General features: G+C 34.0%; 1 protein-coding gene across 7 annotated transcripts in view; it reads left to right on the top strand.

Moving 5' to 3' along the window:
* Window positions 1–22,803, top strand: part of CPEB2 (cytoplasmic polyadenylation element binding protein 2) — a 68,523-nt gene that overhangs the window by 23,723 nt on the left and 21,997 nt on the right. For 5 of the 7 annotated variants that reach the window (XM_034672103.1, XM_034672108.1, XM_034672104.1 and 2 more), the window contains 2 exons: window positions 4,612–4,662; window positions 12,354–12,377. In XM_034672103.1, coding sequence (XP_034527994.1) covers window positions 4,612–4,662; window positions 12,354–12,377 — 75 coding nt within the window. The remainder of the gene's footprint in view (window positions 1–4,611; window positions 4,663–12,353; window positions 12,378–22,803) is intronic. The other 2 variants (XM_034672106.1, XM_034672105.1) reach the window with 1 other exon arrangement.

Raw genomic sequence — 22,803 nt, 5'->3', positions numbered from 1 at the left:
GAACATGAACTGATGTAGATTTTAAAAGGATCACGCGGGCTGCTGAACGGAGACTAGACTGTCAGGTTATTCTAATACTCTGAAGAGATAGGGATGGCTTGGGCTGGGGAAGCCAAGAGGGAGCTGAAGAAGAGCAATCAGATCTAGGTGTGTGTTTACAGTAGAGCAGTCAGGATTTGTTGACAGATTTGTACACAGATTACACAGAATGAAGTGCAGAGGTAACCCAGGGTTTGGGGATGAGTATTCATATGGAACGAAGACAGTGCTGTATGCTACTCTGGGGAAGTATGGGGTGAGAGGTTGCAACTGGAGATAGAAATGTGGGAGTCATCTGCTTAGAGATGATGTATGAAGCTTTGGTAGTAGATAACATCACCTAGAGAGGTGGTATAGAAAGAAAAGTCTGAGGAGTGAATACTAAGATCTCAGCATTTAAAAGTTGAGGAGGAAGACACAGCAAAGGGGATTTCAGGAGTAGCTAATGAGAGCAAACCAAGAGTGTGTGGTATCTGGGAAGGGAAATACAATGCTTTAGCAAATGGGGAACTAGAGCTTGTTACTGGAGGCTTTCAGCTTAATCCTACACAAACATTAAGAGATGTTGGGAAAGTGATTGCTTTATTTTATCCTTTCTGATTCACATTTCTGCAATTGTAAACAAGTATGTTTAAATCCGAAGAGAAGTGACGTGTCTATTTTATCATCTCTATTTTATAATACTTTTTATTGAGAGTAAGTGGGTAATTTGGAGAAGGAACTTAAATATATATGAAATAGTCTTTAATGCTGGCTTAAGTTATTACATGTCTTTAATACTGTTTTATGTTTTAGTAATTGGTACTTCATCTGTATAAGTGATAAGTTGAATGCAGTTGTCATATTCCTGTGTTTTTTGCTGCTTGAATGTACATTTAAAATGGCCAACATGGATTGCCTCTTTTATATGTATTATACAGATAATTACAATCATAATAGACCAATAGACAAATTTTAAGATACTGTAGGTCCTCTAGTTATTCACTGACACCTAAGAATAAATGTATATTTTTCGAAATAATCTATTTTTAGATTTCGTAGTATCAGTGTAAAAGAAGTGCCAAGAGTAGCAGATATCCATTAATTATAGATATATTAAAACCATGAAAATATTATATCATATTTTCACAATAATAAATAATAATCTGGTTACCTAAAATTCAGTTTGCACAGATTTAGACTAGAGGGCTTTATTTGTAAGAATAGGTTCTTCTGGCACGACAGAAAACACATAAGCAGCTTAAACAAGATAGTTTTTTTTCTCTTACAAAAACACAACACCCGTAGAAGTGGTGTGGTGATGTTCATGCATCCAGGTGCCTGTCTTTTGGTTCTCCTGTCCTTAGCATCCAGCTGTGGCCTCATAATGTAATATGGCTGATTCAGGTTAGCCATCACATCTGCATCCCAGCAGGCAGGGAAAAAAAAAAATCTTCCCTTTTAGGGATACTTCCCAGAAATTGCACACACCAGCTTTGTTTTACATCCCATTGGCCAGGTCTTAGTCCCATGCACACACTTTAACTACAAGGGATACTGGGAAATTTAGCTTTTTTTTTTTTTTTTTTTTTTTTTTCTCNGTCTTAGTCCCATGCACACACTTTAACTACAAGGGATACTGGGAAATTTAGCTTTTTTTTTTTTTTTTTTACTCTGGGCAGCCCTGTGCCTTGGTAGGATTTGGGGGTCCTGTTATTGACGTGTACAGGGGTTAGTGTACAACTGGCAGTCTCTGTGCCGCAGGGCTTTTAGACAAGAGGGAGAAACTGGTTTTATAGCAATGTGATTTTTTTTCTGTATTAAAGTATAAGTTACCTAATACACTACATAGTCACTCCATGAATACTTTTAATGTATTTAGGATAGGAATTTGCCCTATAACCAACCTTACATACCTTTCTTATATTATTTTATCAACTGGGAAGTCATTATAAGATCATGATTAAGAGCACAGAGCCACTCTGCCCAGGGTCGTGTCTTGCCAGTGCTATGTGCCAGTGGTGTAACATTGAGCAAATTTGGTAACCTTTTGTGGCACAGTGTCTTCACCTTCAGATGAGAAGATAATAGTACCTAATTCATGGAATCGCCGTAAGGGTTAAATAATTGGTTGTAAAGAACTTAGAAAAGCTTTTAGCATGGAGTAAGCCCTCAAATTTTAGTTATTTCTATAAATTATCATATTCTTAGTGAAAGTAATTTTAATGCTATCCCAGGTAAAACAGAACTGTAAAAGTTACGTGTCTTAAGACGCACTGATATTTTGCTGTGGTAGAGGAAAAGGGATTGGATAATTGAAAAATGAGTTGGAGTTTTTTTGCTTATTTCATTTTGGAGTATTTGATTAGTTATATTGAGAGATTTTCCTATTTGGAGAACTGTATTTTAGAACATATATACAAATATACATCCTGCAAATAAGTATCTACCTTGTGAACTTTTTACATAAGGTGTGCCTTTTAAGTCCATTCTGAGCCAGGAAGTCAAAAGACTATTAGCCATGAAAATATCTTATTTCTGTCTTGGGGTTGGTAAAGCAAACAATGAACCTGTTGGATGATTACGTGGCAGTTGAAAGTTGAGTGTCTTTTGAAATGGAACCAGGCTTAAGGCTTTGCTCAGTTTACTTCTCTAGCAGGTCTTGCCTGAGTGCCTGGTTGGTTAAATACTCCTTTGTTTTTTATATAGCATACTGTACATGATTCTTTTAACACTTGGCACATTTTATTGAAGTTGTTTCTTCCTGTCTTTCTAACCATATCATAAGCAGATACTCACTCACAATTGTGTCCTCAGCATCCTACACACTGTAGTGTACAAGACTTAATGAATTTGTTATACTAGATATAGCAATACAGGCTAACACTTCCCTAGAGGTATTGATTTTCCATCTCAAGTCAAAAATAACAGTAATTTTTCACAGCCTTATATTGCTCTCTAAATTTGGTCATCTGCAACAAGATGTTCAGAAATAGGCATATTTCCAAAATAAGCTATGATAGTTCAGACAAAGTAAAGCTCTGTGCTGTTGAAATCCAGTTTAGAAAAGGTCTGCTTTCTGTTTGTATCTTGTACCTTTTGTACATGCTATCTTCTTTCTCACTCCATACTAAGGTATTGCAACAATAAACTTATTTGCATGTTTTTAGAGTGTGATGGCTTTATTAGTTTAACTGAAGTCATGCGGCATGAAATGCAGAAGTAAGTAAGAGGTGGTCAATTGTCTTTTGAAGGACAGTAACGTTTGTTTTGTTTCACCACATCGAGTCTGAATCTGCTACAGTTAAATTAGAACCCAGATGAAGAGTGTGTGTGTGTGCGTAGCTATATCTCTAATATGTATATTTCAATGTCAGAATTGGATTATCTCCTTCATTGGCAGATGATTGAATTCTTTAGCTTCATAATTGAAACAAAGCCCAACAGACAGTCTGTGTTTTGCGTGGGGTGTTTGGGTGTAATACGGGGCGTTCCAGTCTAGAGTGCTTGCTGAGGTGGTTGAGGTAGATGCAGTTAATCTGTGCTCCTTATTAACCATGTCAGATTCATTCGGGTATTTATTGGTCACTATTCTGGCAGCATTGCATCCCAAACTGTCAGAGTCTTTAAAGGTCTGTGCTGAAAGCTGCTGACATGCCATCGCACGGACATTTAATTTTAGTCGTTTTCTCAACAGATTTTAATGAACCTTTCTAATAGTCCATCTGAGATTCAGGCATTAGGGGAAAATCCTCTATTTTAATGGGCTAAAAACAATGATCACCCTTGATGTTGGCATGTAATCAAACAAGCGTTATGATGTAGAAATGCTGAATGAGCCCCACAGTATGTTCAGGCATGCCTTTTCTTCTTCTCTGCAGCAGTCTGCAGTACTGCTGTCCCTTCTGCATGCATTAAGTGCCAAACTCTTGAATGAGGAATGGCTCAAAGGAAATGCTAGGCTACTTTGGCTTAAGCTTTAATATTTTCCGTTTTTAATTTTTAGATCAATTGTAAACTTTGAACAGGTTAAATTTGCAATATCACTTGTAATAATATGTTGAAGACTTTTTATCAAACTTCCTTATTTAAATACAACTATATATAAAATTATATTGATTAAATGGCAAGTTGTGATGAGTTTTGGTACTCATTTTTTATTTTAATATTTTGGTTGGCTTTTGGTTAGGAATATAAGTTCCTTCTCTTCAGATTTTATTTTTGGAAAAAGAAAGCTGTGGAGAGAATTATAAGCAGTTTTGAAAATATTAAAAAATGTTTACATCCTATTTTAAGTTTGGAGGACTAGGATACCTACATTGTTTTTACATCTCAAAAAACAAATAACCTTTATTCTCCAGGCACTGCTTCTGAGTCACTTTGTGCTCTTATGACCTGGGAACTAAGGTTAGCTGTTTTGTGTTTTGCTTTCAAATTTCAAAGATGATTTCGGTTAATATGTTTTGAGTTAAGAATTTTTTTTTAATTTAAGAATATACCGTGTTCAGTAATTTCCTCCCTATCCCTCTTCCCTTTTCTTGCTTTTTAAGTAGCTCCATAATCTTCAAACTTCCCTTTCCTGTCTTTTTATAGGTCGATTGAGCTATCCACATCCAGGAACTGATAATCTGTTGATGTTAAATGGTAAGTTTTATAAAAACATTTTATGTTTCCAATTTAACTCATATAAATAAATATGATTGAGTACATAGTTCTCTATACCTCCCCCATACACAGAAGTTAATTATTTTATAAGTAAAAATAAAGCTACAGCTTCTGTACAGAAAACAGAATTATGAATTTGAATATATTCTGGCTGTCAAAGCAGTCATTGTAGTGTATTTGTGACAGTGTGATTTAATTCATTGATCACAGACTTTGGAGAGAGTCCTGAGTTTGAATACTGGGTTTCTAATTTATGGTGAGACCTTGTTCAGTAACTTCTGTGAGCCTTAGTTTCCCATCTATGAAATGGGAATAACAATCTCAAGGTTTATTATGAGAATTAAATGAGATGATGTTTGCAAAGTGCGTAGAACTTGTTACTTAGTATAGTACTTGTACTTATGTTAATCGAGGAATGAATATGCTAGTGATTCTGGGTAAATATGGTGCTCACACTAACTTAATTTATTCTAACTAGAAAGTTACACAGTGAACTTCACCAGAGTTAGAAACAGGATAAATAAACTTTCATTAAAGCTTGTTTTCTTTCTGTTGGACAAACATTGTATTCAGAGTCACAGTACTTAGCACATCCATGATTGTGGGAGTAGACATGGAGGATGAAAATATCCTTCACAAAGGTATTTTTAAATCAGAGGGTGGATGAAGAGAGGGAAGTAGGAAGAAGGAAGAGTAGAGATAGTACTTACTTTAAAATACATAATTATATAATTAGAATGGCTTGGCTCTTCTATTTTAACTAAAGCTTTGTTGAGAACAGATGGTAGTGAAGTTGGGGAATAAAGTCTAAAAAAAAGGCCAGTATAAAGCTCAATCATGTGAACAAATACTAAGTAAAGACTGTAGTGACGGAAAAGGGGGAATAAAGTCCGGGCCACCTGGGAGATTGTCAAGAGAGGTAGGACTTTTGGAATGAGAGAAAAATGGAAGAAGCAGTGTCTGGTGATGTGATTGACTGGTTCATTTAACATTGGACTGTTATATATTGAGTTGTCCACCACACACCAGCTTAGTCTAAGCACAGGGTTATCTGTTAGGATCTTGAAGGATGGTTAGAGGTTGAATTGTCAAGGTTCTCACCCTGGGACCTGACTGTGCTCTCTAGGCTGAGGCCATGTCTGGGCGAGACTTTACAGTAGTCCAGCAGGCCACATGCATGAATTCAGTGAATTATAGTGCTTACGTAGTCTTTGACCAGAAAGGTACTAGAAATGACATTCCAGGACTTCTTCAGTCAACTTTCCTTCTACCATGGAATTAAAAAAAAATATGCCATTTCAATAGCTGGTCTCTGAACTCTAAATCTGTTACTAAAACTCACAGTGTTGAAATTGAGTTTACAAACTGCAAATAGGTCATAATTTTTATTTTCATGATGTGATTTATAAAATAATGATGGGTTTAGGTAACAGTAAACTATTTATGCATTTATCCTGACTTCCTTAAATAATTTTCTTTTGAGACATTCTATGTGATAAAGATTATTCACATTTCTATTGTAACTTCTAAAAAAAGCAATTCAGTGGAAAAAATAGAATGTGTGTATTTCTCATACTCTGTTAAGATCCATTTGAAGGAAGGTACTGTATGAGACAGTTTGTTAGATCATTCACAGATGTTCTGAGATTTCTTTATGCATAGTATACTAGGGCTATTCAGAAGTATATTGTAATCACAATAGAATACATCAGTCATATGTGAGCAAAGAATTTAGGAGCTGCACTGTTTTTACAACTTACATTTTTGGCTACATTAAATATTATTATTATTTAAAGATTTTATTTACTTAGAGAGCATGAGCTGGGGAGAGGGTAGAAGGAGGGGAACAAGCAGACTCCCTTCTGAACAGGAGCCACACGCAGGGCTCATCCCAGGACCCTGAGATCATGACCTAAGCTAAAGCCTAGAGTCAGACACTTAGCCGAGGTGCCCCATGGTTACATTAAATATTATTAAATTAATTGATTTCATCAGTTGTCTGAAGCCTTCATAAATAGCCTAGATGTTAGGTAAGAAGTGTTTTATCACATAGTAGACAAAAGAATATTTTATTTTAGGCAGGAGTTGAATCTTGTGGACAAATCTGCTTTTTTGTTATGTGAGCACTCTTCATAGCTTGCCACTCTACTCTAGAGCCACATTACATACTCAATACAGTAAGCTGTCCTGGATATTTTTAACTTTTCCTGGCAAGGGACTAGGAGAGATAAAAGGTAATGAAACCAGGACATCAAAATGTGTTTAGGTCAGTAAGGGCAGTTCAAGAGAAAAAAAATTATTTTGCTCATTTGGGATCATTGTTAAGGGGGAAGCAGGAATCAGGATATTGGGTATATTTATAGGTTAAAGAGATATTTGAATATTAAGGATTTAAGTAATTTTTTTGTAGACATCTAAGTTATTGAAGAGAGAAGTAAGCAATGGCAGTAAAAAGTAAGGGGAAATTTTCCTTGACTGCTTTTAATTCTTGTAATTTAGCTATATTCGTAGCATATTGTCTCCCTAGGAAATATGGGAATTAAGTGTTATCAATACCAAGCCTTTGCCTATACTAAGTTATTATTAAATATTATTGATGAAAGAAATTACAGATTCTCAATACATAGACTTTTTAAATTATTATTTTTTAGTATGTCACAGATTTAAACTCACTATTAGCAATTGATTAAGTTGTATTACGTAACCAACAAGCATAACTAATATTATTGACTTTGAAAATCAATATTTGGTAATAAATTATACATCAGTATTTTTTTGTGGTGATTTAGCAATAGTTAACAGTAGTTGGGCACGTGATCTGATGAGCACTGGGTGTTATACACCACTAATGAATCATTGAACACTATATCAAAAACTAAAGATGTACTATATGTTGGGTAATTGAACTTAAAAACAGAGCAAAACAAAACAGCCATTGGTACCACAGACTCTGGAGCTAGATTATCTGGGTTTAAACCCAACTTCGCTATTTCTAGCTGTGTGACCTTGGACGGTTTTCCTAACTTCAGTTTGACTCAGGTTCTTTTATGTCAGAAGTAGACAAAATGCTGCCTGCCTCAGGGGGATTGTTTTGAGAAGTGAGGGGATTCATTCATGTAAAGTGTTTAGAACAGGTCCTATAAGTAAGAGTTAGCTATGGCAGTGGGTGATGATGAAAGGTGACAAAATGACTTTGAAAGAATACATTCATGTTCTCTGAATAGATGAAAGTGTTGGAGAATATAAAATTAAAAGAAGATGGAACCAATGTTTTCAAGTATTTGAAGAAAGTTAGGTATAGTGACCAAAGAAGGTTTGTTTTATGTTATTGCAGGAAGCCAAACCAGAACCATTTGGAAGGAGCTATAATAGGAACAAAATTTGGGTCAAAAGCGAAATGACTCTCTTAGGCAGTGTTTCTTAAAGTATGGTGCGCATGTCCCTTATGGCACCCAAGATGACTTTAGTGGTACACAAATGTGTATTAAAATAAATCCATGACTACTACAATTCAGGAACATTCCTTAGAAAACACAGAACTTGCAGAAATCTGTGATGTTACTAGGCTATTACTAGGTGCTAGGCTCGAGTCCATTTAAATAAAAAATAATATATAAATAGTAGTACAGTTGTTATGCAGATAAGGCAAATGTCCTAAAGCTTTCATGATTCTACCTTCCTTGTCAATTGACATTATAGTTAAACTTTGAAATATTCCTTTGAGAAATAAACAGGGAATGGGGTAAAGGTCAGGAAATTGGTCAGACTAGGTAAAACTGTGCAATACCTCTAGCAAATCCTTAACTTTCAGCCTCTGTTAACTCAAAGAAAAAGAGGTATAATCCCACATCTGTATGTCTCATGAAGTTGTATAGATTAAAAAAACATTAACAATAAAAATTGCCAGAGAAATATAACTGCAAGTGGGCTCCTGAACACACCATGTTCCTCAAGTTGAATTGACTGGCGGAGACTGCCACTGTTGCATAATACTGTAGAAGAGTCCAGCTTTAACATCCAGAAGCACTGTAGGGAAGTCACAGTGTATAGGAATGAGTAGATTGTCTAAAAAACAAAAGTACTATCTGAAGTTAGAACAGCCTGAATGTTTATATTTGTAAGTGTATAAATTTCACATATTTTATTATCAGTAGGAAAGAACAAAATAAAACAGAGCCACCCTGTTTTTCGTAGTGGTGAGGACCAATTCAAAATGACGTATCATTCAAGTATTTATTTCTATTTAGATCATGTTGTGTTCCTCTCAGCCCTCTCCCAAGGAAAAATAGCTTATATCTTTATTAGACTATATATGGCTTTTCAAAAGGAGAATAGAGAGCAGAAGTATGGGGTGATGCAAGCTAGTTTGAAATTTAAAATTGCTTTGATTAACCACATACAGCCATGTTTGTAATCAAGAGCTTGCTCGACTTTTTGGGAGGAAAGAAGTTATGTTTATTTTTTAACTAAAAAAATTTACTCAGTAATGAAATTGTGTTTCTGAGGGCAGATATTCTAAATGTACTGTATTAAGTCATGAAAATAGGAAACTTGAGTACGTAATCAGTTCTTTTTTATGCTGATGGAAGTGGAGTAGATAACAGATTTATTTTGGATCTTGAAAAGGATTATGATTTGGGGGTATATTTCTCTCCCTGGTTTTGGCTTTTTAGAGCAAGAAATAACAATTTCTTTAGTTTCACACCAAGAGAACTTTAACCTAAATATTTCTAGCTAATTTAGTATGTTTACCCATTTTTTCCTCCAGCTGCAGTAATTCATGTACCACAGCTGTAGCTAAGAGCCAATGTGTAAGGGCACAAAGATGCCAAAAAGAATGTCAGAGCCCTCCTATTTCTTTTTTATGGGTTAGAACCTAAATAAGATTATTGATAACGCAGGACCAAATTAATTGTAAAGTCACTTGTGTAAAAAAGGTCTTTTTTCACAGCTGCCTTGTTATCTCCATGAAAAAAAAAATACTATAATCAAACATACGTGCATATATATGTATCCACACACATATATTTTTACATATGTATGTTAAATAGCCAATTCCTTATTTTGAATGAGTTGTACTTTTTTATAATGCTTTATAAACCTTATGTACCTGAAATTTAATATTCTAAATACAGTTTTTATACAAAAATTGCTCACTTTTTTTTTCTAAGTCATATTCTAAATGAGTTTGGAGGGGCATAATTGTTTAAAGAAGTCTTCTTTAATTAAAACATAATAATAATTTAATGATTTTTTTCTTACTGGGGGCTTTTAATAATTCTGAATCTGAGTTACAGAGGAACATACTCCAGAAATTCCCATAAGAACACTGGTAGGAAAGTGAGTACACACACCATTGTTTAGTGTGATGGTAGCAGATTGGTTATTTCCATGACAGGGGATGGGAAATGTTTTACATGGTTTAGCTTCATGCAGTCAGTTCTATTTTTGGTAATGTAGAGATTTGGAATTTGAGAGTTGTCCAAAAAATAAGTGGAGTAGCTCTTTACAGGATTCTGAAATTCCTCAGGTATGAGATAGTTGGAGAAATTTTCTAAATAATGTGTTCAAGCCTAGGAATGAGATGAAACCTAAGATGTTATGAACATTTGTACATATTTTGACTATTTTAGTATTGAATAGCCTCAGCAAAGAATATAACAGCTAAGAATATAAACTGGTTATGATGCCTTTAATTTTCTCAATAGGTCAAGAATTATTTGCCACGTTATTACTTCATTATAGTTCATAATTTGACTTTAAACTTGATGAGAATAATTTTATTTGCTTTGTAAATGATCCACCTTCTACCCCCATGAATGAAATCGCATAAAGCAAATTTATACTGGATTAATACCATTTAGATCATGCATAGAGATAAGTAAGAAGCCTAACTCCTAAGACTGGTGCTGTGACTGGGGCCTGTTGACCATTTCCACACTTAATACAACTATCAAGACTTCAGTGAATTGATTCCTCCGTGGTCTGTTCTTGTTAGCTCTTTTAAAATTGCTATTAGATTTTCCACAGTTGATTTCCCATCTCTTTGAGATACTGATTTTTTTTAAGGCTTTTTTAAGTCTTGGGAGGCTTCCACAGCAAAAATGTTACTTCCACCCTACCCTTACCCTAAACTAATATATAGGTCTGGTAAGCGATATGTAATATACACAGGTAATGTACTTATAAGCTATATGTACACACAAACACACAGGTAAGCTTACATATAAACTAATGTACAGGTCAGTCAGTCTGCTAGGCTGTGAGGTAATTGGAGCTCCCAAAAAGGTTAAATCTGCAGTAGTTCTAGCTAAATAAGACAATAGAGAGGCAGATACGCAAATGAAGTTTGTTTTTTTAATAAAAGACTCTGATGTAAACCTTGTATTTATTGACTTATTTCTTGACTTATTTCTTGAAGTGTAAATGACTAAGGGTTGACAAGTTTGTTTTTCCCACTGTTACTATAGGGGAATTAATGCTATATTCCTACGTGTGGACATACTTCTTTATTTTAAAGCCTTATATTTTGTAAAACTTCTATAATAGAATATATTTAACGATGTGACATGTTTTCTTTTGATCTTTGCTTTATACTTTGGGGGAAACTCTATTTCTGATGACTTTCAATATATATATTTTGATTTGAGATGTATTCAGAAGGAAAGTTTCCCACGCCTAAAAAACTCATGAAACTTGGGTTAAGATCTTGATTTTAGCAGTTGTTTTTTGTTTTGGTACTGCTTTGATTTCATATATTAATTCCAGGGTAAAAATACTCATCGTATATTCAGATTTTTAGGGGGAAGAGTTATTTAAAAATATGTTGTGGATTTTATCAAACTGGTAGTTTCTTATGGAGAATAAATTACAGTATTTTTTCCCCTAAGGAATTATGTAAACTGCTAGTAATGTAGATTGAAATGCCTTTCTGCTTTATACTTTTACAGTATTTAACAAATGTGCTATTCTATGATAATACTAATAATAATTTGTGTCTGAATCTCTCTTACCCCGGAGATAGAGACATAAAAACTTAGTTAGAGATTATAAAACGTACCAAAAGGATTGAAAGCATTGTTAGCTATAGTGTATCATTAGTCATTTCTTCAACTAAGCAGGTCTGAACATGGATTGATTTCTTTACAACTTCTGTCTAAGCTCGACAGGCTGCAGAGTATCAGTTTAATATTGTTGTATCTTTTCATTCTTCTCTGTCTTCCAGTACTTTCTTCACACAATGTGAATTGGGTTTGAGTAGCTATTTGTTGGACTGTATCTGCTATATCACTCTTTATAATTAGGAAAATAAGGATTTAATTCAGGTTGTTTCAATTCATTATTTGGGATGCTGTTTAACTGTAAGGTGTTACATATTACTATACTGATCAGATTAATGAAATATTTATTCATGAATTTAAGCATGAATGAGAATAAATGGTTTATTTCTTACTAATTTCATTTTTTGTACAGTTCAGTATATGTAATAAAAGTGCTTTGTAAATGGTAAAACACCATACAGATATTATACAGTGACATTGTCCTAGATCTTAAAACAAAGTAGCACTGATTACCAGATGCCCACTTAGCTTTTCATATCAGGAATATTTGTATGGGTGGGCTTGTTTTTAGTTCTGACATTTTACAATTTGTCCTTTGTTTACATGCAGCAAGGAGTTATGGGCGAAGACGAGGTAATTCATTTCTGCTTGCTATGGTATAACTGTTTTTAATTGGGTTTTACTGATCAATGCTGTAATTAGCCTAGATTATTAATGCACTGTCTGAAAACTCACAGAAAAGTTTTGATTTGCACACTTGTCAAAGTTTTGAATCCTAAATCTTTTAACCTTTAAATCACATTGTCATTCTAATATTGTTATTTAATAAATGTCTTCCTTTTAAACTGTCCAGATTTTAACTGTTTAAAGTAATTTTTATACCTTTTAAAATAAAGCTACTATTTATAGTTTTCTTTAAAAATATGTTTAATAAATAGTAGTGAAGGTGACATGCAGTATGATTTTTCTGCTCTCTAAATCTGTGTAACTGGTTATCTCTGGTACATCATTTACAATTCTACTTTATTAGTTTTATGTCTGACCCAGTTGAAAGTAAATACCAAATAGGCTGTTGTTAACACTGATGTATAGAAATCATGTTGCTAATATTTTTGTGTCTTCTAAGAATATAATGCTTTCCTTCTCCCTCTCGCTACACCACGTAGGAACACTCACACACTCATTCACATACTCTCTCTCTCCTGCACCAGTCTTCCCCTCTGGGGTCTTGCTATCTTAAGGACAAAATGAGGGCCATGAGAGGCTGGACTACTAAACCTCTCTGGATAGCAGCTGACATGTTCTGGGGCTTAAAACTTGGCTTCTCTTATGTGCAGACTGGGAGGGAGCAAAGTAGATGGGATGAGAAGAAGCAAAAGTAATTTTATACCACTAGATTATCCTCTGAGTGCACAATAATCATGTTATTTAAATAGCTGTTTTAAGTACCAAAATGAATAAAAAAGGATTTTCCTTGACCCATGAAATCTCCCTTGAGCATGGAGGATAGACAGTAATAATAGTGCCTTTTGATAAATTTTATAAGTATGTGCCAGTGCTTCAGCTTCTTTTCATGTAGTCATGAGTATGTGCACTTTGAAAACAAACAAGCTAAAACTTTCTGCCACCACTGATGACAGAAACAAGTATTATATATTCTTAAGTAGTATTTCCAGTTTTGTATTTCACATTGTCTAAATTTAACTTCATTTTTGGAATCTGTTTTCTTCAAATGCTTGACTGAATCTCTTGGTTCCTTAGTTTTCTGACTAAAAAATTACAGGATATAGAAACTCAAAACTCAGAAAACTAAAGCTGAATGACCTTCTAAAGGTTGTTGGTAGCAACTGAGAAGAGGGGGAAACTAAACTTTTAGAGTTTCAGTACCTGTTTTCACATCTGTGGACTATGGAGCTTCAATTCTTTTGGAAAAACCCACTTATCAGGCTGTGATTATTAGGTATTTTTGAAACGCTAGAGAAGTTTAATTTAGGATCTTTTCTTTCTATACATTTTTCATCTTTTAACCGTAGTAATTTATGTTTAATTTGGCATACTCCAGCATAAATATTACAATCTAGGAAGTTCTTAGGAGCACAGTATCAGACAGTCATGTTGTTTATCTTCTTTTATCTCAATTCAATAATTATAGACTATGATTATGATATCAAGAAAAAGCAAAATTTTCTCCTTTCAGGTGGGAACTTACTACTACTCTTTATGGCTCCCCAGAGGATAGAGATACAAACTTCAGAGCTGCCTGCCAGCTTTGGAAGAAAGATGACTCACGTGGTTTTAAGGCTTCTGGAGAAGCTTTCTTTAGGACGGAACTGATAGTTGTCACACTTACTTGGCTTAACATTAAGGGGTAACACCTGAATTTCCCTTTCAAATTATATGGCATTAGTAATTTTTCAGTTGGTCCTCTGTGAATAGTCGGATCTGCTTTTAAAATTTCAATTTTGGTGGCCATATGAAAAATATACCCATTAGAAATACTTATTGAGAGGTTTTATTTGGATTTGAAAGTACTTTGATACAGTAATAAAACATTGAAAGAAAGAAAGAAAGAAACAAACAAACAAACAAACAAACCCACACACATACCAAAGGAATGACTCAGAAAGGACTTGAAGTAGCCTGGCTCTCTTGCTATTTTCTACTCATTTTTTCCTTTTTCTATGCTAGATACAATATCATTATCACACTGATAACCTTTAACTACCAAGATCCCGCTTGTGTGGGTCTCATGTTTAACATTTGGTCCATCAAAGGAACTGCATTAACTAATTTTATTTAATCATTTTCTTTTCTAAAAAATAAAAAAAGTCTGATACATATCAGATCTACTGCTCATGTGGGATGTGTCACAATGAGTTGATATAATTCTTACCAAAAATAAGACATTGCTCTTTACCAGTGCAGCGGTGGGTGAACAGTATTGTTTTCACAAGGCATTTTGACTTTGTAGAGCAGTTTAGGAAGAATTATTTGTTCTTTCTTGCCACCTTTGACTCACCTTTAAACCCAGGCATAGAGGAGCTGTTTTCATTTAAAAGATTTCCCACTTGACTGCTGTCAAACCAAATTACTACCAAAATGACTTTATGTATTTTAATTTCCTTAATAATGTCAAGAAGAACTTTAACTCAAATTGGCTCTAGTTATTAATATATAAAATATACTTTAGGAATATTCAAAATGTAATTATACTGGAAGTAATTAAGAAAGAGCAAATATTTCTTTCTGCCCCAAGTCCTGTGTATCTCTATACCCTGAGAGCCATAAAAAGTTCTACTTCAGAGCTGTCTGGGGGCCAGGATCAGAGAGGAGGAAGGTAAGAGTGAACAACACTGGTCTGGGGTTGGATTAGGGTAGGAGTGTGAAGGGAGATGTAAAATGTAATTTAAATTCTCTCTCTCCACTTCAAATATTTTTTATATTGCAATCTATCCCTTTAGTAAAGGATTAAAGGGCTACTGTGCTCCCAAAGGAACAAAAATATATAGGATATTTTAAGTAATAGAGCCTATTTTAGTTGATAGGGCTAAACATCACAATGCAATCTGTTATCCCAAAGCTTGAGTTAATAGATTGTATATGGAACGAAATAGGAGAAAGGATTTTAAAAGGGAATGAAATTATGGAAATTCAATTAGAGAGGTTGGATTTAGTGTAGCCATTCAGATTTATGCAATGTAATAAACAAGGAATATTAATAATACAGTATACCATATATTGCTTTAAAATTGGCCCAGCGTTCTGATTTGGTTAGATTTGATTTATATTTGTTTAACTCTTAGTCTTGTAAAGTAGCCAGAGTACACTCCCTAAATATCACCACTATCAAATACTTCTATGATGAAATCAAGGCTGGAATTCTTCATCTTTGAGAAATACTTTTGATAACTGTCAGAGAATAGGCAAAATCTCCGAAGCATGAAAAAAAGCCAGGGTAATACTGTAAGACAGAGGTCAGCAAACTGTGGTCCACAGGCCAAACTTCCAAACCATAAACAAAGTTTTTTAGAACACAGCAATGCCCATCCACTTTTTGTCTGGCTGCTGTGGAGCTACAATGATGGCAGAGTTCAGTAGTTATAGCAGTACATACAACAATATGGCCTACAAAAGCCTAAAATATTTACAGAAAAAATGTGCTTACCCCTTCTCCTTGAAGAGGCCAGCTCTACCTACTCTATACCCTGCCATACCAGTACCTATACCAAGCCGTACCAGTATCCAAAAGAAACAAAATTTTAGTGAACTTGTCAAATATATTATGTCTGGAAAATAATTTACAAGGACATACTAGGCTATAATTGGTTATTATAATTAAATGTCTTATCCATCCTCTCTGAGAAAAGGATGAACCTATTATTGGGGCAAAATCTTTTTAGGTGGTAAGGGTACCCTATAGCTTCTTCCTCAGTTCTTTGGAAAAGCATACCTTCTCAGTGATTCTACCTGATTTAGTAGGTGGTCTTGAGAGAGTTCAGTCTTGGATCTGTCTCTGTTGTTTTGATAGTTTTTTTGATCTCTTCATATTAGATAAAAATCATGCCATCACATTGGTAGATTTTTCTGCTCCAATAGAGTGACTGCTAGGATCTTGGAAGATGAGAAGGATATTCATTTTCACCCTTAATTTATATAGTTTTTTTTTTATTTTTAGGACAACATTTACTAAATGAAAGTACAGGATAATGCATTGAGATCAAAGAACTATGCTTAGATTCAAAATGTAAATTGCCAAATTTTGTACAAATGTTTTCTTTTCCTTTCCTGCCTCTGCCTTTGGATATGTTGAGAAATTTCCTTAGTCTGGACTTCCAAAATAAGGTCAAAATCTGATAAGTCAATATAGCTATGATTTGAGCACGTTAACATAGCCACCAGTGTAAAGTTAGTAATTGCTTACAACCCCTGTTGTAAGTACATACCTTCCCACACCAGAAAACCAGGTGTCGAGGCCAACTGTCCTGTCATGCAAGCAGCCTAGTCATAATTTAGTGTCTTGCCCCATCTTCAGTTTCAGAAGCTCATCATGTAACTTTTATTATTGGATGGAGTAAACATTTTTTATGGGAATATAGAAAAGTCTCAAGCATTCTCTAGTCCTTGCTATTAAAATATTTTGAAATGAGTAATTAGAATCTTAATTATCCATAACAAACAAGGCTTGTATTTGTGGTAGTGGCTGTGTTTCTTACTCTAAAACCTTTGCCAATTTTGTGTTTTGATAGAAGGTATCTTTTTCGTCTTGTTAGAGGAATGTAGATCCTATAATGTTGCCTTCATGTTAGAAGGATTTGGGGTACCTGTTACAGAGCCCTGGCGACATGGAAGCAGTCTTACACTCTTTCATTGGCAGTGATTGGGCAATCTTCATCTATTATTTTTTTTTCATCTCCTTCATCTCTCATTCATCTCTCCTTACCTCCTCTATAATCTTTATTGTAACTATTTTGCCTTCAAAAATTTTATTGTACATTTTAAGTGAGGTATTTTATTTTCATTCACAAGTAGGGCTTTTTGAGCACATAGTTAAGAATGTCTCCAGTTTTCTATATTTTACCTTGATATGGCCTTTGGAATGTTTCTTTACTCAAGTATCTTCTACCTATAGTGTCCCCTCTTTTTTCTCCTCAACATTTTTCTGTCTAAAACTATCACATTCTTTGTAAATCTCTTAAAGAACTCCTAGTTAGAATCTCACTCTAATCTTGGTTATAACTAATCTCATATTGCATTGTATTAATTTTCATGTTTATATACATGCATGTGTTACAAATGTGTGTATAGTTTCACTTATATATTACAAACAAATATGGTTGTATATACATTTTAAGTTAGAATCACTGAAGTAGGATTTCTGTATAACAGTTCATCCTTGTTACCTTGTAGTATGATCAAGAATTTTGAGTCAAGATTTTCATAACAATAGCCAGAAAATATAAATGAGGTGTTTGATGTCAAGATCAAATGATGATTTCAAAAAATAGGGGGGGAAGAAAAAAGCCTTAACCCTTCAAACAGTGCAGCTGTAATTATAGTTTAAAATTCTTTTGACTGTAGGGCTTGTTAATCAGTATCCGTTGTTGCTGGTTTTAACAGCATGAAAATCTCACCTTTAAGATTATTTGGAGAAAAAGGGCGCCTGGGTAGCGCAGTCTTTTGGGCGGCTGCCTTCGGCTCAGGGCGTGATCCCGGCATTCGGGGATGGAGTCCCGCATCAGGCTCCTCCGCTGGGAGCCTGCTTCTTCCTCTCCCACTCCCCCTGCTTGTGTTCCCTCTCTCGCTGGCTGTCTATCTCTGTCAAATAAATAAATAAAAAATCTTTAAAAAAAAAAAAGATTATTTGGAGAAAAAAACACTTCTAATTATTATGGTAAGAACCTTAGGAACAACCATATCCAGTTCTTCTTTTAAAAGAAGAAAACATTTGAAAATTTCAAAAATAATTGCTTTTGAATACTTACAACTTCAGTCTCAAAGGGAAATTGTAAGATGTTAAGATTGTATAGAAGAGAAATTACTATCTGTAGTTATTTATTTTTTATTAGTGAATAGAATCATTGTGTAAATATACCACAGTTTGTCCCTTTCCCAAATATTGACAGACATTTGAGTTGTTTTCCATTTGGGACCTGTTGTAAATAAAAATTACCATAAACATTTTTATTCCCTTTTTCTTTTCTGTGTGTGTGTGTACATAAGCACTCATTTCTCTTAGATGTATAACTAAGAGTGGAGTTGCTAGTTCATAGATTGAATGTATGCTTAACTTTATTAGAAACTACGAACTTGGGGCGCCTGGGTGGCACAGCAGTTAAGCGTCTGCCTTCGGCTCAGGGCGTGATCCTGGCTTTATGGGATCGAGCCCCACATCAGGTTCCTCGGCTGGGAGCCTGCTTCTTCCTATCCCACTCCCCCTGCTTGTGTTCCCTCTCTCGCTGGCTGTCTCTATCTCTGTCGAATAAATAAATACAAATATTTAAAAAAAAAAAAGAAACTACGAACTAGTTTGCCAGTTTTATACTCGAATAGAGTATAAGGCTTTGTATTGTTAAGCTTTTTAATTTTACCCATCCTGATAGGCATTAAAGTGACATCTCATTATTCTAATCTGTATCTTCCTGATAACTAAGGGTGATGTTGAAACCTTTTCATAAGCTTATAACCTATCCATTATATTCTTCTACAAAGTTTCAGTACACGTTTTTTGCCCATTATTAATTCAATTGTACAAGTCTTTTGTCCGTTTCATTTAAGAGAGTTCTTTATGTATTTTGTCCTACTTTCTAGTAGTTGCTTGCCTTTTCACTTTACGGTCTTTTATATAAGCAACAAAGTATTTAATTTTGATGGAAGTCCAGTTGTTTTCTTTTATCATTAGTGCCTTTTGGTCCTAAGAAATTACTGCCTGTCCCCAAATATCATGAAGAAAAATTCTAGAAACTTAGCTGTTTTATCCTTCACATTTAAATCTTGAATTTATTTTTGGTATGGTGTGAGAATAGGAATCAAGGTTCCTTTTTCTCCCCCTCCAGCTGGATATCCATTGGATAATCACCATTTATTGAAAAAAAAAAAATCTTCCTTCCACATTGAACTGCATAGATAACCTTGAAAAACATCAACTGACTGTAAATTTGGGGTCTCTTCCTGGACCATATTTTGTTCCAGTTAACTATTTTCCTATCTTAACATCAGTGTTACATTCTTAATAATCATAGATAACTAGTAAGTCTTGAAATCTGCTTGTGTAATCCTCTGACTTTATTCTTTTATATGACTTTTAAACTGTTGTGAATCTTTTGATTTATCATAAATTTCAGAATTTCCTTGAGATTTCTAGAAGACAAACTGTGCTTGGATTTTGAATGACATTGTATTAAATTTATAGATAATTTGGAGAGAATTTACATCTCACATGTTGATTTTTTTCTCTCTATTCATTTCCTTTAGTCTTGCAGAATTTCTCAGCAAATTTTTGTTTTCAGTGTAAAGGTCTTGCATATCTTTTGTTTAATTCATTCCTAGTATCTGATGTATTTTGATGACATAAGGAATAGCATTATTTTAAATTTTTTTCCATTAGTACTGTCATCTAGAAATAAGTTGATTTTTGTAAGTTGACTTTGTATTTGTCCCCTAACTAAATGCACTTATTTCTAGTAGTTTGAGTCTTGAATTTTCCATATAAAATCATGTTCTTAGCAAGGACAGTTTATTTTTTTCCTTGTGAGTATTTGACACTTTTTTTTTTCCTCATCTTACTGTACTAGTTCTACCTCCAGTATAATTTGAATAGAAATAAGTGAACATTCTTCCAAACCTCAGGGAAAAGGCATTTGATAGTTTATCATTGAAGATGTAAACTCTGGGTTTTTAATGCACGTTATCAGATTGTGGAAGTTCTTGCCTATTCCTAGTTTGTTGGGAGTTTTTAATCATGAATGGCTGTTGAACTTTATCAGATGCATTTCTGACATCTGTGGAAATGATTGTGCGATATTTATTTCCTTCTGTTAATGTGAATTACAGTAATTGATTTTTTTTTTGCTTTTTTTAATCAAGTGCAAACCAGCAATTTAAGAAAACTTTGTCTTTTGAACAGAGAGACAGAGAGAAAAGCAGAATTTTAATCTTATATCAGTATACTTTTATTTTTATTTTTTCCTTTTATTTTGTTTAGTTAGCTCTACACCCAACGTGGGGCTCAAGTTCACAACCCCAAGATCAAGAGTGGCACGCTTTACTGACTCAATCAATCTTATATTCCTGGGGGTGAACTCCATTTAATCATGATGTATTTTCCATTTGTGTATATTTCTAGATTCAACCTGTCAGTGTTTTCTTTAGGATTTCTGACTCTATGTTCATAAGGGACATTGACAGGTAGTTTTCTTTTCTTGTAATGTTCATACAAGGTTTTACTATCAGGGTTGCAAAACTAGTTAGGAAGTGTAGCCTTTTATGTACATAGGCTCTGTGTTGGTTGATGCCCCCTTTTCCATTAAGTATTGGTAAATTGAGTTTTCTTTTTTTTCTTGATAAATTTGATAACCTTTGCTTAGAGGTATATCAATTTTATAAGCTTTCGAAGAGCCATTTTTTGGCTTTGTTGATATGCTTTCATGTTAGTCTATATTTTATATGTCATTGATTTTAGTTTTTTATTTCTTTTATCTTACTCTCTTTGTATTTAATTTGCTGTTTTCTCTCTTTTTGTGGCGGAAACTAGGATTATCTAAACATTTCTTCTTTTTCTAATATGTATTTTAAAACTATAACTTTTTCTCTTAAGTATGGAAATTTTCCTCTCAGTATATAGCTTTTGTGACCTCCCACAAATTTTATATTGTGTTTTCATTATCATTCAGTTTTAGTCTTTTGAAGTGTAAGAACCTGAAAATACATCCTACTTTCAGAAAAAAAAAAGAGAAAGTTAATTTAATTTTGGTTGAAAACCGTTGTGTTTTAGTCCAAATCTTTTTATAATAAAATTTTACTTCTCCCAATGTATATAATTTTACATTTATTGCCAGTCATTTTCAGGCACTAAATATATGTGTGTATCATTCTTAACAAAGTATGTTTAAAGTGTGCTGCACATAAAAGATGTCATTATTTAGTGGTTCTCCTTTTATAATCATATTAATTTAGGTTATAGGGAAACATAATTGGCAAGATAAAAAGTGATATTTTTGTTGATGTATTCTCAGTTAACTCTTCTTTTAAATGAGTACTTAATTCCATAGTTTTTATGGCTTCTCGAAAGTGGTCATGATTTTCTAGCAATGAAAAAAAATTTTTAAAGATTTTATTTATTTGTCCTAGAGAGAGAGAGAGAGAGAGAGCAAGTGCACAAGCGGCGGGGAGGGGAGGGAGAAGCAGGTTCCCTAGTGAGCAAGGAGCCTGATGTGGGACTTGATCCCAGCGTCCTGAGCCGAAGGCAGACACTTAACTGACTGAGCCACCCAGGCATCCTGAAAAGGCTTTCTTTAAGATTTTATTTGTTTATTTGATAGAGAGATAGATCCAGAGAGCACAAGCAGGGGGAATGGCAGAGGGAGAGCGAGAAGCAGGCTCCCCACTGAGCAAGGAGCCCAGTGCTAGGCTCAGTCCCTGGACTCTGGGGTCATGACCTGAGTCAAAGGTAGACGCCTAACCAACTGAGTCACCCAGGTGCCCCTAGCAATGAAATTTCTTGTTAGTATGGCCACTGTGTGATGTTTCTTAGACTTTCCATTACATCGTTTGTTCAGCTGAGCTTTGGTTACTAGATTTTAGACATATAGATTTTTGATAGTTATTTTATTAACTATAATTTATTTGTTATAGTTAAAACTACTATAGTTAGTAATATAGAACCATTGTTAAAACATAGTTATATTATGAATATGCTTACAGTATTATAGTTAACACAAAAAATTTAAACCATTTTTGGGTCACCTCTCTTACGTAGTGATTTGCTTTGTCACTGCATTTAGTATTTCTATTTAGACCCTAAATATTTATGATCTATATTTTTGCTCAAGATAAAAGTCTATTAGAAAGACTTTTTTATTATATTCATGGAACTGCTAAATTCACGTGTATGTTAGGGCACTTTAAAGTGAAATAATTGCAAATGTTTTGACATGTCTGAAATAAGTAAAAAATTTGGATTTGTAATTTTTCTATTAAAAATAGTTAATATGCATGTTTTTTGCCTCATCTTATTCCTTTTAAAATACAGAATTATTAAAGTCCGACCTTAGAAGTTGAACCAGTTATTCACAATATTATTTGTAATGGATCTTGAGGTTTTTTTCTTAAATGAAATAGTTAGATAAAATGCTTGTGAAGGGCTTTCTTTCTGTTGATCACACAGACTATTGACGTTTGTTTTACATTAGTCCTTATTTCTGCTAGCAAAGGTATTAGAAAAGTTAAATTAATATTCACGAAGAAACTTAGTTTACATGGACATCTTTCAGAACATCTTATTTAAGTTGAATTTAAATCTGTACAGTAATTCCTTATTCCTATACAAATAGGATCTTCCTCC

The sequence above is a fragment of the Ailuropoda melanoleuca genome, chromosome 11, assembly GCF_002007445.2.
Source record: "Ailuropoda melanoleuca isolate Jingjing chromosome 11, ASM200744v2, whole genome shotgun sequence".
Taxonomy (NCBI): Eukaryota; Metazoa; Chordata; class Mammalia; order Carnivora; family Ursidae; genus Ailuropoda; species Ailuropoda melanoleuca.
The sequence above is the reverse complement of the archived record's forward strand: the minus strand, read 5'-3'. Positions and strand labels throughout refer to the sequence as shown.